General features: G+C 43.2%; 1 protein-coding gene across 2 annotated transcripts in view; it reads right to left on the minus strand.

Moving 5' to 3' along the window:
- The window catches only part of COG5 (component of oligomeric golgi complex 5), a 215715-nt gene extending 198271 nt beyond the window's left edge, over window positions 1-17444 (minus strand). For both annotated transcript variants that reach the window (XM_054726639.1, XM_054726638.1), the window contains exons 1-5: window positions 17298-17444; window positions 7894-8033; window positions 6639-6696; window positions 2882-2936; window positions 2710-2779 (exon numbers count right to left, since the gene is read on the minus strand). In XM_054726639.1, coding sequence (XP_054582614.1) covers window positions 2710-2779; window positions 2882-2936; window positions 6639-6696; window positions 7894-8033; window positions 17298-17397 — 423 coding nt within the window. In that variant the 5' untranslated portion in view covers window positions 17398-17444. The remainder of the gene's footprint in view (window positions 1-2709; window positions 2780-2881; window positions 2937-6638; window positions 6697-7893; window positions 8034-17297) is intronic.
- Window positions 17445-18067: the final 623 nt, after the last annotated feature.

Raw genomic sequence — 18067 nt, forward strand, 5'->3', positions numbered from 1 at the left:
ATAGAGATTTTAAGTTCAAGGCAAAAATAACTTCGTAGCTATTTCTTGCTTTCAAATACCACATGTATTTAAATGAAATAGAAGCTCAAAGAATAAAAAGATTAAACAGGAACATTAAAGTTTCCCAGACAAAGTGAACAGAATAAAAATGGTTAAGTAAGCTTTCAAAGAGGCCTCAGACTTCAAAAATGTTTGAAGGGCAACAAATTTCTAAGATAAACATCCTCCCTAAGGTAAGAGTGTATATGAGTCAATACAGGAAGAATTAAATACTGGATATAAGAGTACCAAAAAGTATCTAGGCATATTTCTTTTTCCTTTAATTCTCTTCTCTCTTCCTTCCTTTATAATAATTTGACCAAATTCAACTTGATTGTCCCTATAGTGTAATATTTTTTAGAGTAAGAGCATGGAATTAGGGCTAATAGTTAATAACAATAATAAAAATAAAAAGTGCTTATCTTAATCACAATCTTAACCTCTTATGCTTGCATCACCATAAAAAAATAAAAACATCCATAAAAGAAACTCTCTCAGTTTCACAGAATCATAGCATTTTAGAGCTAGAAGAAAATTCACAAATCCAACCCACACTTTCATTGTAAAAATATACTATACCACCACCACTACAAAATGATAATTATGTGAGGTAAAGAATGTTTTAACTAACCGTATTGTTAAATCATTTCACAATATATCCACATATCAGATCATCAAGTTATACACCTTAAACTTATACAATCTTACATGTCAATTATATCTCAATAAAGATGGGGATAGAAAGACACTAAAGTTCGTTCATCATCATGCAACTAGTGATAAAGTGTACCAGTCAGAGCTCATAACTCCTAACCTGTGCTCTTCATCTATACTTTATGAACCCATACCTGTTGGTTTTTTTGGTGTTGTGTTTTTTTTAATTTCTTTATAGATTTTTAGAGGGAGAGGGATAGAAAGAAACATCAGTAAGACAGAAACATAAATCAGCTGCTGCCTGCGTGTTCCCTATGGGGGATAGAGCTTGCAACTTGGCATGTGCTCTGATGTGAATCAGACCTTGACTTCCTGATTCATAGGTTGATGCCCAACCACTAAGCAACACTTGACAGGCATAGGAGTGTTTTTTTATTAGCAGAACTATCCAGCACTGTTAGTCCTATGTGCATCATAGAATATTGTTTTGATTATAGTTTAATTTTAGGCAATGAATTAAAATTTAGTTAGTTAAATTAAAATTTTAATTTCTGTTCACTTCTCTGCTTTCAACTCCAGATCTTAAACATGTCGGAATCATGTTTCTTTTTTTCTCCCTTGTTCAACGCAGTCTTTTGAAAGTAAGTTTGAAGAATCTTATTTTTGTCACCTACCTAGGTATTAGTGATAAAAAAAATTTTATGTTTATGCAGGACTTAATAATGTAAGAAAAATTTCAAGTATTCTAAATCATTCAATTTTTATAATAATTACTAGGGGCCCAGTGCATGAATTAGTGCACCTTGAAAGGAACTGTGGGCCACGAGGCGGCAGTGGGCACAGGGGCAGGTCTCGGCCTGGCCTTCACGCCCTGGCTTGGGCCCTCCCGCCGCAGCCCCCCAGTCCCATCTGCTGGCAGCCCTGCTCCCATTGTTGTCGCTCCCACACATTGACGGCATGGAGCGATTGGGGTCCGTGCCATCAGCGGGTGTGAGTGGAGGCTTCTGCCCTGATTGCCTCTCAGGAGCAGAGGGAGGTGGAGAAGCCCTCAGGGGTGGCCGGGGATGGCATCTGCTGCTAGCACCCGCTGACAGCGCTGAGCAATCAGGACCGGCACCGAGTGCCGGCAATGGGTGCGAGCGGCGGCTCCGGCACCAGCTGCGGGTGTAAGTGGGGCCGTCGCCAGCATGGGTGCGAGAGGCGGCTGGCAGCCCCAATTGCCCCTCAGGAGCAGGGGGAGGTGGAGAAGCCCTGAGGGGCAATCGGGGTGGGCAGCCGCCACTCGCACCCACTGCTGGCACCGAGCAATTGCAGTCAGTGTGGGCGCTGGCAGCGGGTGCAAGCAGTGGCTCCGGCATCAGCAGCAGGTGCGAGTCGCCCAGCTAGATCGTGGCACGCGGGAGCAAAGAATTTTCTGTAACCACCAGAGGCTGGCCTTGGTCTGGCACCCCCACTCACCTGCTCTACCATCCCGCCACAGCGAATGCCCACCATGTTCCACACTCTGCTGCCTGCTGCTGAAGCCCACCATGTTCCGCATGCGCCCCATGGTGGTCAGCGCACGTCATAGCAACCGGTTGTTCCACAGTTCAGTCTGTTTGCATATTAGGTTTTTATATATATAGATGTTTAGAGGCTACAAAGCTCATCATTTTATGGGTGAATAAACCAAGGTTCTTAAGTTCATATAGCCAATATGCAGCAGCATTAAGACTGTGAAACAGATTTCTTTCTCTAAATTTAGTATTCTTTGCTTTTGATTCTGTGGAATACGTAAAAAAGTAAAAAATATAGTTTCTGTTTTTCAGAAGCTTTTTGTAGGTAAAAAATACACAAAACAAATCTGGCCCAGCAGTATGATTCAGCGGTTGAGTGTCTACCCCCAGTAGCGGGATTGCAGGAGGCAGCCAATCAATTATTCTCTCTCATCACTGAAGTTTCTCTCTCTCTCCCTCTCCCTTCCTCTCTGAAAACAATAAAAATATATTAGAAGAGACATGAAAAGTGAAAACTTACCTGAAGTCTTGCTAGTTGTGCAGTACGGGCTACTATTTTATTATATGGCTCAAAAATTTTTGCTTTCATCCTAAAGGAAAAATGAAGAGAGGAGTGATAATAAAATCATCTTCAAAATATCAACAGGTGATAATCCTTCCATTCCAATTATTTACAAAATGAGTAACAGTACCTATCAACAGCTCCCTGTAATGCTCCAATTCTTGTCTGCATCATCTGAAGAACACCTAGAAAAACATAACAGCTTACATTACTTTACAAATTTACAAGGGCTCAACTTGGGTAAAAAATTAAATTAAAAGAAATATATATACATATATACATATATAGAGAAAATTTCAAGTTTTTCTGCCACCACTGTAATCTAAGCAACCAATACCTTCTACCTGCTTTTACTATTGTAAAAGTCTCTATCTCCCCCCTCCAATCCTTGTCCTGTTGTAGGCAATTAGACAGACATGAGCACAGCAAGGACAATAGCCAGATACAGAAGGGAAGGCTCCAGGTGCCTACCAAGGTACAATCAATTGTAGGGTGAGAACTCACCCCAGGGTGACTTTTCCTCCCCTTAGCATATCACTGGTCATGATATTTGGACTCCCTAACCTCTCCTCCCGAGAGATAACATCTAGGCCTCAATTGTATTTCAGTTCCAGGCCCAAATAAGCAACAAAACCAGCCTTGTACCAGATGCATGGAATAATGACCCCCTGCCCTGATTGGTGCTGGCCAATCAATCAGTGGAGACAACAACCCTGAAAGGACACACCTGGAAAACTGCTGAATATTCTATTGAGACCTTGTCCTGGAAGCACCCCTAAAATCTTCACCCTTAAAACCCTAGGACAGAGGACCCAGTGCACTCTCCCTTCTGGAAGCACACGCCTTTCCCTTCCCCTTTCCCCTCCCTGCCCCAGGCACTTTACCATTAGCTTCCTCACTCCCAAGCTCCAAGGGCCCTCCCTTCCTTTACCTACATAACTCGTTTCCTAAGCCTATTTCTTCTAGGAATTACTTCTTCTACCTCTGTGATTTACCAACTAAATGTTCTCATACAGTTTGGGTCTTGGTTCTGAATTCTTTCCCAGCCAGAACCCAAGAACCAAGGTTGCTGAACCTGGAATCTAGCAAATTCTCAATTAATATTAAAATGAATAAATGAACAAAAAATAAACAGGGGGTAACTTTTAATAAAATAGGTTTGATAAATACATCTCCAAACTACTTATATGGCAAATATTAAAGTATATCAGAAAAGACATGGGAGAAAAAGCAGATGAAGTAAATTTGGGGTAATACTCTTTTTCAAATACATATCACACTTTTCAGCATCCTATATAATAAAGCAGTAATATGCAAATTGACCCTCACACCCTCACATCACAAAATGGCCACCCCAATGTCGTCACAAGATGGCCACTCCATGTCGTCACAAGATGGCCAGCAGGGGAGGGCAGTTGGGGGGGACCAGGCCTGCAGGGGAGGGCAGTTGGGGGGGACCAGGCCTGCAGGGGAGGGCAGTTGGGGGCGACCAGGCCTACAGGGGAGGGCAGTTGGGGGCGACCAGGCCTGTAGGGGAGGGCAGTTGGAGGTGATCGGGCTGGCAGGGGAGGACAGTTGGGGGCAACCGGGCCTGCAGGGGAGGACAGTTGGGGGGGACCAAGCCTGCAGGGAAGGGCAGTTGGGGGTGATTGGGCTGGCAAGGGAGCAGTTAGGTATCTATCATGTGGGTAGGGGAGCGGTTAGGTATCAATCAGGCCAGCAGGGAAGCAGTTAGGGGGCTATCAGGCTGGCAGGCAGAGTGGTTAGGGGCAATCAGGCAGCCAGGGAGGTGAGTGGTTAGGAGCCAGCAGTCTCAGATTATGAAAGGAATTCCCAACTGCTGGTTTAGGCCTGATCCAACCCGGCAGTCGGACATTCCCCAAGGAGTCCCAGATTGGAGAGGGTGCAGGCTGGGCTGAGGGAACACACACACACACACACACACACACACACACACACACACACACCAGTGCACGAATTTCGTGCACCGGGCCTCTAGTCTCAAAATATCCTAAAAGGGGTCAGAATACGCATCATGCTAAAATGAATACTATCTAATTCATACTTTGACTTTTTATGTTCAAATAATCTGGAGAATATTCTTAAGTAATAATAGGAATTTAGAGAAGCCAGCCTTTGTACTCTATACAACAGGGTAGGAACAACCAGTCTGAGGGCTGCATAAGGCCCGTGGTATCATTTGATCCTGCCAAGGCATTAGGGGTAAGTTAATTAAATGTTTGACCAAATATAGAAGACTAATTTTTAAGTTGATAATTTTGTATGGCCCACAAATAATGTTATAAATATTCAAATGGCCCTTGGCAGAACAAAGTTCCCCACCCCTGCTATACAATCATGGAACAAACAGCTATTCTAACTCAATCCAACAGTATATTTTAAATATTGTCATCAGTGAAAAGCATTCTGGGAAAAACAAGCACATTACAGTGCTAAACACATATAAGAAAACCACAATTTTTGTTGTGATAATTCATATATACACATATACAGTCATATATGCACTCAGAATCAATGTACTACCATCCCATCCTTATGGATCTTACAGATGAGAAAATCATTTAACGTTTGTTTTAAAAAATTACTATTAAAACAGGATATTATTTACTTGCTTCCAGAAACACATACTAAAATTTAGAGATTAAAAAAAACATAATTAATCTCCATTAGTAAGTCAGTACTTAGAGCCTAGTATTTATAACCATGGTCTGATATACATCCTTAATATTAAAATAGCAGTCAAACTATTATTTCTGAAAATACTAAGTTCTTCATCAAGATGTCTTAGAAACAGTGTACAAACTTAGAAACAGTGTACAAACGTAAGAAACACTGGGGGAAGCATTAAAGAATATGGCATCACAATAAGCAATATCATTCCTCAAGAATTTCATCAACAGAAAAAGATCACTTAGCTTTCTTTTGATGTGCAATAATTAATAATAGTAATCACAACACAAGCAATAATGACACAATATTAACATTTCATATTTATGATATAGTTTAATCAAGAGGGAACAAAAATTCATAAATATTAGCCAAACAAAAATAAGAAGATTCATAAAAATAAAAACTCAATGTATTGTTATTCTACTATACTTTCATTGAAAAGCGTTTCAAAGAAAGCCAAAAATAAGAAAAAATTCAAGCTTACTTCCACTACAAACCACTCTTTGCTGCTGATGTTTTAGTTGTTTCAATTAATTAACAGTTAATAGAAGTACTAAATACGTTCCAGGAATTGTTCTAAGCATTTTGCTAACTCATTTAATCCTCAGAATAACACCATGTTCATACATATTAATACTTTCTCCCGCCGAAACCGGTTTGGCTCAGTGGATAGAGCGTCGGCCTGCGGACTCAAGGGTCCCAGGTTCGATTCCGGTCAAGGGCATGTACCTTGGTTGCGGGCACATCCCCAGTAGGGGGTGTGCAAGAGGCAGCTGATCGATGTTTCTCACTCATCGATGTTTCTAACTCTCTATCCCTCTCTCTTCCTCTCTGTAAAAAATCAATAAAATATATTTAAAAAAAAAATACTTTCTCCTTTACAGATAAAACTGAGGCACAGAAACATTAAGTAACTTGTCTAAAGTCACACATCTAGTAAATGGCAAAGCAAGAATTTGAACCCAGATAGTTAGCTCAGGGTTCAGCAAAGCTTTATTAAAGAGTTATTAGAGCATAGCCAGACACATTCATTTGTATATTTTCTGGCTCCTTTCACTTTGCAATGGCAATTTAGTAGTTGCAACAGAGACAGTAGTTGCAAAGTCTAAAATATTGACTACCTGACCCTTAACAGAAAAAGGTTGCCAATCCCTGGTCTAGCTCTATATAATCTGTAATAGTTCATGGAAATATACCTTCCAAAGACTCAATCCCAGTTGCTTGTGCCAGTAAATCTTCATGTCTTGCAACAACCTGAAAATCAAAAATGAATAATCAGCATATGCTCTAAGTATAAGATATTTTTCATTGTGATCGCCATGTAACCATATAGAAATGGCGCAAACATTAACATGAAAAAAAATACAGGTGCTTAAGATGCATAATTAGCAGGAGCACAAACACACTTATAGTTCAACATAGAGGGGAAAAAAAAAAATACAGCCTTTTCACTAACCCCTCACTTTCCCAATGGGATATGCAGGTGGAGTTGTGCCAAAACTGAAAAATAAAAAACAGCTAATTCTTGCCATGCTAATATATGCTTTCACTTTTAAGAATGTTTTCAAACATCAGATTCTCATAGTTCTTGAACTTAATTCGGCATAATCAAGACCACATAATTCGTCAAACCACTGTAGCTCAGTGGTTGAGTGTCGACCTATGAACCAGGAGGTCATGGTTCAATTCCAAGTCAGGGCACATGCCTGGGTTGCTGGCTCAATTCCCAGTAGGGGGCGTGCAGGAGGCAGCAAATGAATGATTCTCTCATTATTGATGTTTCTCTCTCTCTCTCCCTTCCTCTCTGAAATCAATAAAAACATATTTTAAAACATAAATTTTATAGAATTGTAGTAGAGACAGGAACCTTCAAGATTTTCTACTACAATCTCCTCTCCCTTATTCACTCTCCACTTTATAGATTTTTTTTTTAAGCAAGAATCAAAGGCATTAAATGATATCAATGGCAACAGCACAGCTGAGATTAGGAACCATCTCCTAAGTCCCTATATTGTGTTCTATCCACCACAAATTGATCAGCTTTCTATAATTTCACCAATTGTTATACTTTGTGCTCATAATGTATGAACTGCCAATGTGAACATCCCAATTTTTCTTATTCACAATGTTCTACTTTCAAATTCCATTTTCTATTATCTTTATAAAAGTCATCTTATTCTTTGCCCACCTATATTACCGGCACATCAGTTAAGGTGGTGAAAACAAAGTATGAATAATATATTTTGAAAAGATCAGTATATTAGTTTTTCAACTAACAAAAAGTAGTTTACAGAAAACTTTGCCAAAGTATACTTTGAAAAGTAATCCACACTAATAATTATACATTTGTTTTGTAAATATTCATTTAGGATAAATAATAAAAGGATTATAAAAATTATAAATTATCACTTTGGGCCGAATAATCTGCATAATACAGAAGATTGGAATTACCTGTAGGTGTAGTTCTTTATCCAACTGACTGATTCCTTGGGCAAGTTTTGCTAGTTGTTCAGCAATTACAGCTTGATGAATAGATTGGGAAGTATAAGTCTTTACATCAAAGTCTTCATTTAAAAAATCGCTATAACACTCTGAAAAAAAAAGTCTTTTTTAAGTACACTGTACTAAACCGCAGATATTAAACAACAGAACAATTACAATCATACTTAACATTTTTTGAGGTCTTTCTAAAACTGCTGTAAATACTTTCTTTTTAAAAAAATTTATATTTTTATTGATTTCAGAGAGGAAGGGAGAGGGAGAGAGACAGAAACATCAATGATGGGAGAAAGAATCATTGATTGGCTGCCTCCTATACGTACCACACTGAGATTGAACCCTGGTTCATAGGTCAATGCTCAACCACTGAGCTATGCCGGCCAGGCTGTAAATACTTTATGTTGTAAATAAGGAGGAGGCAACAGCAGAAGAGAGTGATAATATTCACTGACAGCTTACTATGTGCCAGGCATTGATCTAAGCACTTTACAATTATTAACTCAATCAATCTCACAATCCTGTTTGAACTATCATTTTCCCCATTTCACAGATAAAGAGACAGGCACACACAACAGTAAGCAACTTGTCTAACCTGTCTGAGATTTAAACCCAGGCAGTCTAGCCCACACTCTGAACCACTATGCTAAAAGCTTACTTTTATCAGTGAGCCAAAAAGAAAATTGAGTAAAATATTAACTACTCACCATCCCCTTCATCGCATTAAAACAAGGTCACTGACAATGACAATAGAAAATTTAACTATATTTTATATTTATGGTCTCTGATATCTCTAGATCAGTGGTTCCCAACCTTTTTTGGCCATGCCCCACCTAAGCATCTCTAAAATACTGATTCTCGCCCTGTGACATATAATTCTTATTATTCAAAAAGTGAACTCCTATTCATGTGGAGGAAGCCTAAAAGGCCATTAACTTGGTCTAAACAAGCTTCCAAAGAACATGGCACCTATGAAAGAGAAAAATAAAAAGAACGAAAGGACAGTTGAAGTACTGAGGAAGAAATCACTAAGAAATTGTTAAAAAATAATAATAATAATATAAAGTGAAATGCAAAAAATTCACTATTAATAACTCATTCTTGAACTGACCCCCTTAAAAATCAAATGCTGAGAACCACTGCTCTAGATCAATGTACAAATACTGTTATAATACAGTGAATCTGGAATTTTAATAGAAATAGGCAAACACAAACTTATAGTTATTACTAAAATTTGGGATTTATGGCTGAAAGATTAAATGGAAAAAGAAACTGCAATGTAAAACCTTAATAGACAAGAAAAAAGTGATGCTAGCTGTTAACATATCTTTCTATATAGAAATCCCCAAACCTGTCAATGAAAGAAAAAAATGGAGAATTATGAGTTAAAAATGGATACATAGAAATGAGCTCAATGTAGGTATAAACCACTATATCCTAATCATATTACAGCTATAGGTAAGTCTGCCCTGCCAGACTATGAGATAAGCAAAATATAGTACTTATGAAAACACTTCAATTGTCTATATCCACTATATGTGTGTGTGTGTGTTGCCCTCATAAAGACCATGAGGGCAAGGTCTTTATTTACTATCACATCCCTAGAGCCTGAACAATGCCTGACACATGTCAGGTACTCAATATTGGTTGAATGAATTAATTCATTAATCAGCTGGAAGTATCATTCTGCATTCTTGACTACTTTCAAAGTACAGTGGAGTAAAAGAAGGAGACTTCTACTTTGGTCTTAATTCTGAGACACATTTCCTTCCAGTTTGTCAAGTAGTTCTCACAATTAAGAGTGTGCCATGCAGACAAGTGGAGAAGGCCATTCCAAGAAGAGGGAAGGTTTAGAGGGCAGCACATACCATGGCATATTTTCAGAAACAAGGGGAATACTGACTTCAGTATGTCTAGACCACAGTGTGTGTGTTGGCCAGAAAATATCCTATACAATAAAGAGCTAATATGCAAATGGTCATCACATCCTCACCCTGTCAAGGCTCAGACACTCAACACCAGGGAGAGAGGAATGGGGACCAGCCAGGAACAAATGAGCTCAAGAGAGAGGAATGGGGACCAGCTAGGCACAAATGAGCTCACGAGAGAGGAATGGAGACCAGTCAGGCTGTGGCCCAGGAGAGGGACAAGCCACATGCCCTGTGGTCCCAGGTGTCAGCAGCTGTGCCTGCAGCCCGGGAGAGGGACAAGCCACCCGCCCCACAGTCCTGGGCACCAGCGGATGGGGCTGCAGCCTGGGAGAGGGACAAGCCATCCACCCCGCGGTCCCAAGCACCTATGGCTGTGGTCCGGGCAAAGCCGCCCGCCCACAGTCCCCTGTGGCTATAGCTGGCCCAGGAGAAGCCAACCCAGGTCCTGGGTTCCTGCGGCCGGCCAGAGGAAGGGAAGCCCGGGTCCCGGGTGCCTGCGACGAGCCGGAGGAGGGAATTCTGGGTCCTGGGCAAAGCAGAGACGGTTAGGGGTGATAAGGCCAGCAGGGGAGCAGTTAGGGGTGATCAGGCGGTAGGAGAGCTGTTAGGGGCAATCAGGCAGGCAGGCAGAGGTGGTTAGGGGCGATCAGGCAGGCAGGCAGGTGAGCGGTTAGGAGCCAGAGGCAGTCGGACATCCCCAAGAGAGGGTGCAGGCCAGGCTGAGGGATCCTCCCCTGCCCCTCTCCCCCCCATGCACGAATTTTGTGCACCGGGCCTCTAGTTAATAATAATAGAGTTGAGGTTCCAAAGGAAGGTTGGGGGCGGGAGGGCAGTTTAAAAAGAGGTTAGTAAGACATCCAAATGTTCAAAACATATCCCATTTAAGGTTTTAAAGCCAATAGAGAGCACTATCAGGTTTGTTTTAAGAATAGTTTCTAGCCCGGCCAGTGTGGTACAGTGGTTGAGCATCAACCTACGAACCAGGAGGTCGTGGTTCGATTCCCACTCAGGCATGTGTCCAGTTGCGGGCTCAACCTCAATAGGGGGCCTGCAGGAGGCAACGGATCAATTATTCTATTTCATCATTGATGTTTCTCTCTCTCTCTTCTTCTCCCTTCCTCTCTTAAATCCATAAAATATTTTTTAAGAATAATCCTACCCAATAAAAGAGTAATATGCAAATTGACCGTCACTCCAAGACACAAGATGGCTGCCCCCATGTGGACACAAGATGGCCACCACAAGATGGCTGGCAGGAGAGGGCAGTTGTGGGCAGTTGGGGGTGACCAGGCTGGCAGAGGAGGGCAGTTGGGGGAGACCAGGCCAGCAAGGGAGGGCAGTTAGTGGGGGGGGAACCAGGCCTGCAGGGGAGGACAGTTGGGGGTACCAAGGCCTGCAGAGGAGGGCAGTTGGGGGAGACCAGGCCTGCGGGGGAGGACATTTAGGGGAGACCAGACTGGCAGGGGAGGGCAGTTAGGGGTGACCAGGCTGGCAGGGGAGGGCAGTTAGGGGCAATCAGGCTGGCCACGGAACAGTTAGGCGTTAATCAGGCTGGCAGTGGAGTGATTAGGGGGTGATCGGGCTGGCAGGCAGAAGCGTTTAGGGGCAATCAGGCAGAGGCAGGCGAGCTGTTGGGAGCCAGCAGTCCTGGATTGTGAGAGGGATGTCCCATATTGGAGAGGGTGCAGGCTGGGCTGAGGAACACCGCCTCCCCTGCACGAATTTCTTGCACTGGGCCTCTAGCAAATAAATAAATAAATAAATAAATAAATAAATAAATAAATAAGAATAGTTCTAGGAGCAGTATAGAGGATGAGTGAAAAGGAATTAGTCACACAGTGGTGTTTTGCAGCTGGCTCATAGTGGCTCCTGAGAGTTAACTGTTAAATTTTCAGGAATTGTGTGAGCCAGTTGACATCACATGCATCTTAAAATTGACCACGGTGAGAGGATTTACATCATCGAAACTGGCATACCCTACAATATCAGGGCTTTTCTTATTTCCCAGAAAGCTGATTTATCAGCACACTCATGGAACAGAGCCAATAGAGGCCAGTAAGGTGCTAATTAACAGCCCAAGTGGCATGATGAAGACCTAAGGCAGTGGCACTAAGAATATCAAAGAAATGACAAATTTGACAAATATTCAGACATTGTAATGTGTAGGACTTAGAATCAAGCTGAAAATGGATGATTAGGTAGAGCAAGGATGATTTCTAAGTTCTTTGATTAAGTAACTGACATAGGGAATTCAACTTTGCATTAAGCCAGATCACTAAGCATCCTATATAATAAAAGCCTAATATGCTAAGTGTCCAGTTAACTGGTTGGCCCTTCAACCAATCAAAGTGTAATATGCTAATAATATGCTAAGGCCACTCTATTGCTCACTATGACATGCACTGACCACCAGGGGGCAGATGCGCCAACTGGTAGGTTAGCTTGCTTCTGGGGTCCGGCTGATCAGGACTGAGCAAGATAGGCCGGACACCCCCTGGAGCCCTCCCGCGATCCTTCCCCAGCTGGCCAACCTCCTGTGTCTCTCCCCAGCTCTGACTCTGCACCAGTGGGTCCCTTGACCTGGCCTGCGCCCTCTCACAATCCAGGACCCCTTGGGGGATGTCGGAGAGGCGGTTTCGGTCCAATCCCACAGGGGGAGCCGGGCTCAGGGCTGGTGAGCGCAGAAGCAGTGGCGGGAGCCTCTCCCGCCTTCGCGGCAGCACTAAGGACGTCCGACTAACGGCTTAGGCCCGCTCACTTAAGTCATCAGTTGGACATCCCCCAAGGGTTCCCGGACTGCGAGAGGGTGCAGGCCCAGCTGAGGGGACCTCCCCCACTTCAAGTACACAAATTTTGTGCACTGGGCCTTTACTCTTTAAATAAAGATGAACATGAACATACTTCAAGGATAATGCTTATTAACATTCAAGAATTATTTTAAAATTTGTGTATGACACATCATGTTTCTCTCTAAGTATGACCTCAGGTGCAGATTAGAAAAAAAAAGTGTACATTTAAAAAAAATTTTTTTAATCTATTGGGATGACACTGCTCAATAAAACCATACAGGTTTCAAATGTATAACTCTATAACATATCATCTGCATACTGTATCATGCACTTACTTCCCAAAGTAAAGTCTCTAACTGCCACCATTTATCCCTCTTTGCTCTCTTCCACCTCCCCCCACCTCCTTTTCCCTCTGACAATCACCATACTGTTGTCTGTATCTATGTGGGTTTTTTTCCTTCTCAATCTCATCACCTTTTTCACCCAGCCCTCAATCCCCCTCCCCTCAGACAGCTGTCAGGCTGTTCTGTGTTATCTATTATTCTGTTTCTAGTTTGTTTGTTAGTTTATTTTGTTAATTAGATTCCACATGTAAGTGAAATCATAAGGTGTTTTCTGACTGGCTTATTTCACTTAGCATAATATCCTCCAGGTCTATCCACGCTGTCACAAAAGATACGATCTCCCTGTTTTTTCATAGCTGAGTAGTATTCGATTGTGTAACTGTACCATAGCTTTTTTAAAAAATTATTTTTATTGATTTTTAGAGAGAGAAAAAAAGAGAAACATCAATGTGAGAAACATCCATCCGTTGCTTCCCACACATGCCCCAATCAGGGATTGAACCCACAACCTGGGCATGTGCCCTGACAGGGAATCAAACCAGCAACCTTTCGGTGCACGGGACTATGCCCAACCAACTGAACCCCACCAGCCAGGGCTCACAGCTTTTTTATCCACTCATCTATTGATGGGTACTTGGGCTACTTCCAGATCTTGGCTACTGTAAATAACGCTGTGTCCATTTGATTTATCCACAAGGGACTCATTGGAGACCTGGGTAAAGCGATTTCAAAGGCATAGCATGAGGGTGACTGGGTCCTAGAGAAGACAAAAAGAAAATCCAGAGTACAAGAGGAGGGCAGTCCTTAGGAAGGAGCAGAGACTTCACTTCTGTTATAATTGAAAGTATGAGAGGAAAGGGAAGAAAAGATGGCTGCAGGTTCAGGTTTAGCTTATAGGTTTGATGGCAAGAAGTGGAGAAAGCTCACATCTGGTAGATTCCTTCTCTCTCTCTCTCTCTCTCTCTCTCTCTTTTTTTTTTTTTACAACTCACCTGAGGATATGTTGAGAGAGAGAGAGAGAGAAATGTGAGAGAGAAGCATGGATCGGTTACCTCCTGTACAAGCCCCAACCTAGATATGTGGTCTGACCAGGAAACAAACCCGTACCTTTTGGTGTATCGGACGATGCTCCAACCAAATGACCCACCCAGCCATGGCTATTTTTTTTAAAGGGAAGTTGAAAGTCATTTGTTAAGTTTGAAGGGAGAGGTTTGAAAAGAGTAAAGAAGATTTAAATAACCACTGTGGAAGATGGGAACTAAACAGGAAAATATAAAAGGCATAAGTGAGTAATATTTAACCTCCAAAAACTGATTACAGTTCCTGGAATGCATCCTACTGAAATATATACCTATGTCTGACATGTGTTGTTTTTTCCACTTCTTCTGGGGAGTTCTATTTACACTTAAAAAACCAACTCTATCTAGACTTTCCTGACACTCCCCTAACCACTCCCTGTTACCATCCTCCTCTGTACATATTAATGTTTTACTTTGTACACAATTTACTACTACCCTTACAATCCTATTACAGTGCCTGTCTTTATAACTCTATAAGACTATTTCCCCTACTAAAATGGTGAGCTACTTGAGGATGGGAACTGCCCATATATAAGAAACTCAAAATTTCACTCAACTGAATTTAAATTAAGATACAAAGATACATTAGACAGAATCTAACCTACAGATCTAACAAAATCTAGTTCAGAAAACACCACCATTAGCGTTGGCTGGTGTGGCTCAGTTGGTTGAGCACCATTCTGTGCACCAAAGGGTCACCAGTTGGATTCCCGATCCAGGGCATAAGCCCAGGCTATGGGTTCCATCTCAGGTCGGGGTATATGTGGCAGGCAACCGATCTATGTTTTTTCTCTTACATGGATGTTTCTCTCTCTTTCGCTCTCCCTTCCTCTTTCTAAAAATCAATCAGAACAGTTGTTTTTTTTTCATGACTTTATTTTTTTTAATATATTTTATTGATTTTTTACAGACAGGAAAGGAGAGGGACAGAGAGCTAGAAACATCAATGAGAGAGAAACATCGACCAGCTGCCTCCTGCACACCCCCTACCGGGGATGTGCCCGCAACCAATGTACATGCCCTTGACCGGAATCGAACCCGGGACCTTTCAGTCCGCAGACCGACGCTCTATCCACTGAGCCAAACCGGTTTCAGCCAGAACATTTAAAAAAAAAAAAAAAAAAGGAAAACACCACCATTAGTTAAGTTTTGACAAAAGTATGTATGTTATGAGAAGCCAAGTAATTGCCCTAGCTGGTTTGGCTCAGTGGACAGAGCGTAAGCCTGCGGACTGAAGGGTCTGGGTTCGATTACGGTCAAGGGCACTTGCCTGATTTTCGGGCTTCATCCCCAGTAGGGGGCATGCAGAAGGCAGCCCATCAATGATTCCCTCTCATCACTGATGTTTCTATCTCTCTCTCACTCTCCCTTTCTCTCTGAAATCAATAAAAATAAGCCAAGTAATTAAGGGCAATAATAACATATACAACAGTCAGAGAAAACTGTCAGATGTAAGAAATACCCAAACCCTGTAAGAATTTTCATGTGTTTATTTGAGCCAAACTGATGACAATGCCAGGAAGCAAAATCTCAATGGATTGAGAAAAATGCTCCAGAGAAGACGTAAGGAGTTACAGGAAATCCATTGGTGGTAGATTAGGGAGTCGGAAGAAAGCAAAGCTAGGAAATCTCTAAGATTGGATAAAGAGTAAAATGAAAAGACAAATACTTCTTTTACATTGGTGGGTACTGGGTAGTTAACAATTAACACAGCAAATAGATGTAGGAGAACAAGATAACAATGAGACCCTAACCGGTTTGGCTCAGTGGATAGAGCTTCAGCCTGTGAACTGAAAGGTCCCAGGTTCAATTCCGGTCAAGAGCATGTACCTTGGTTGCGGGCACATCCCCAGTAGGGGTGTGTGCAAGAGGCAGTTGATCAATGTATCTCTCTCATCGATGTTTCTAACTCTCTATCCCTCTCCCTTCCTCTCTGTAAAAAAATCAATAAAATACATTTTTTTAAAAAGATAACAATAAGGGGGTTCTGTGGTCTGGTGTTCTGGTGGGAGATTGTGCCCTGAAGGGTATGGCAAAAGGGAGTTACTCTGACATTCCAAAGATATGTTATTGTAGATGCAAAAAGACAGTAGACAGGCTCAGTTAAACATTGAGCTTTGTGAAGAAAGACACCAGCCTAGGACATGACTAACCATCCCAATTCGTTTTCAGTTAGTACATTTTAATTTCAAACCATCCTATGTGGTTACTTTAGGTCTCTGAGTTTGTATGGCTTACCAGGCAGGCCTCCCCTGAGCTTGTCAGGTTTAGTATGTGGCCCCTTTTTCATCCATAGAACTTTCATTTATAATCTACTATGGTCTCCAAATGTTTGCATATGATTCTTGCTGTGATGTTCAATTAAAAAAAAAAAAGTATGCTGCACCTACTATATACAAGGTGATGTTATTAACAAACACTGTGGAATATAACTAGTGGTTTTACAACGAAGTAGAAAAGATTAAATTATCAAATTATTTTAATACATGGTCGAATGTGATGACAATTCGGGAAGAAAATGAACAGATTAGAAGGGTCTTAGAAATTTGAACTTTATTCTGAAGAATAAGAGATTTGGGGCATGTTAGCTGAAGTAATACAATTTAACGTGCTTCTCAAATGCATTCTGTTTAGCTTGTCTTCTAATATCTAGCAATTTCTATCCAAAACTGTCCATAAGCCTATCATACAGTATTCAATTAATATAGTTAAATCCCAGCCTGAACGAATGCTCCAAACCCTCTCCCTCCCATGGTTGTGGATAAACGCCTCTAAAGAAACACACGAACCTGCAGGAGATGCCACCTGTGCAGTCCAAGAATTTAACAGAGGGGACGCCCCGTTCCCCACTGTACTTAAAAATAAGTCCCTCTTTCATCGAGCGTCTGTCATCTGCTCCGGTCTTACACTTTGCATGGGCTGAAACGCTTCCCCCCTGGGTCAAGAACTGCGGCACCGGCCGCCGGGTCCCAGGACTTCAGGGAAGCCCCAGGCGCGGGGAGGGTCGAGTTGAAATGAGGAGCAACCAGAAACCAGGTGTCCCAGGAAGTGAGTTGGCCAGGCCAGTCCCCGGACGCCAGGGGGCCGGGTGGAGGGGAGTGCTCACGTCGAGACCGGAAAACTTTCTGCAGAGCTACGGGTTAAGTCCACCACGGGGCCCGGTGCGGAGCAGGACAGTCCCTCAGCCCCACGACCCGACCCATCCGGCCTCCTTACCGTCCTGCAGGAGCTCCCGGACTGTCGCTGCAGCCGCCCGAGAGCCCAGAGCTCCGTGTCCAGCCCCAGCGTCGCCGCCGCCGCCGCCCTCACCTTCCATGTTGTCAGGTCCCGCGGTGATGACGTCAGCGGGGGCCTGCCAGCCCCAGCGGTGACGCAAACTCCCGGCGCCACCCGCTCCGCCCCGCCCCGCCCACGGCTCCGGATCTGCCGGGTGAGTGGGCTTCCTCGGCCGCAGCTGGCCAGGTCCTGTCCCGGGAGCCTGCGGGTCCCAGCGCAACGGGGAGGCTGGAGCCGGGGGCCCGGCGGAAAGCGCCGTCCGTCGCCGCGCCGCCCGCGAGGGCTGGTGTGGTTCCCGGGCCGCAGAGGAGAAGGTGCGCGCCGGAACGTGGCCGCAGCGCTTATCGCGAAAGCAAGTATTTCACCTAAGAAGGGAGGCCCCGTGGAGGCCGGAGAGGAGAACGGCGTTTGTGGGAGCTCTGCTTGCCTTCCGCGGGCTCAGCTGGCGGGAGTGAGTAGTTACCCAGCTTCCTCTGTCCCACGCCCCGATTCTCAATCCTGAGCTAAAGGCAGACGGGAACAGCCTGGGAAGGAAAGCGGCCGGGGGTGGGTAGTGAGAATTCGGGAGAGCCGAGAGCCGGTGAGGAAGGAAGGCTGAACCGGGAAAGAACGAGTGGACTCGGTCTCGGTCCTCTCTCCCACGAGATCAGGACCCGCTCTTCCACTTCCTCTCAGTTTCAGCCGCGTGCTTTGAGGGATGCCAAGCTTGT

The sequence above is a fragment of the Eptesicus fuscus genome, chromosome 14 (genome assembly GCF_027574615.1).
Source record: "Eptesicus fuscus isolate TK198812 chromosome 14, DD_ASM_mEF_20220401, whole genome shotgun sequence".
NCBI classification, from domain to species: Eukaryota; Metazoa; Chordata; class Mammalia; order Chiroptera; family Vespertilionidae; genus Eptesicus; species Eptesicus fuscus.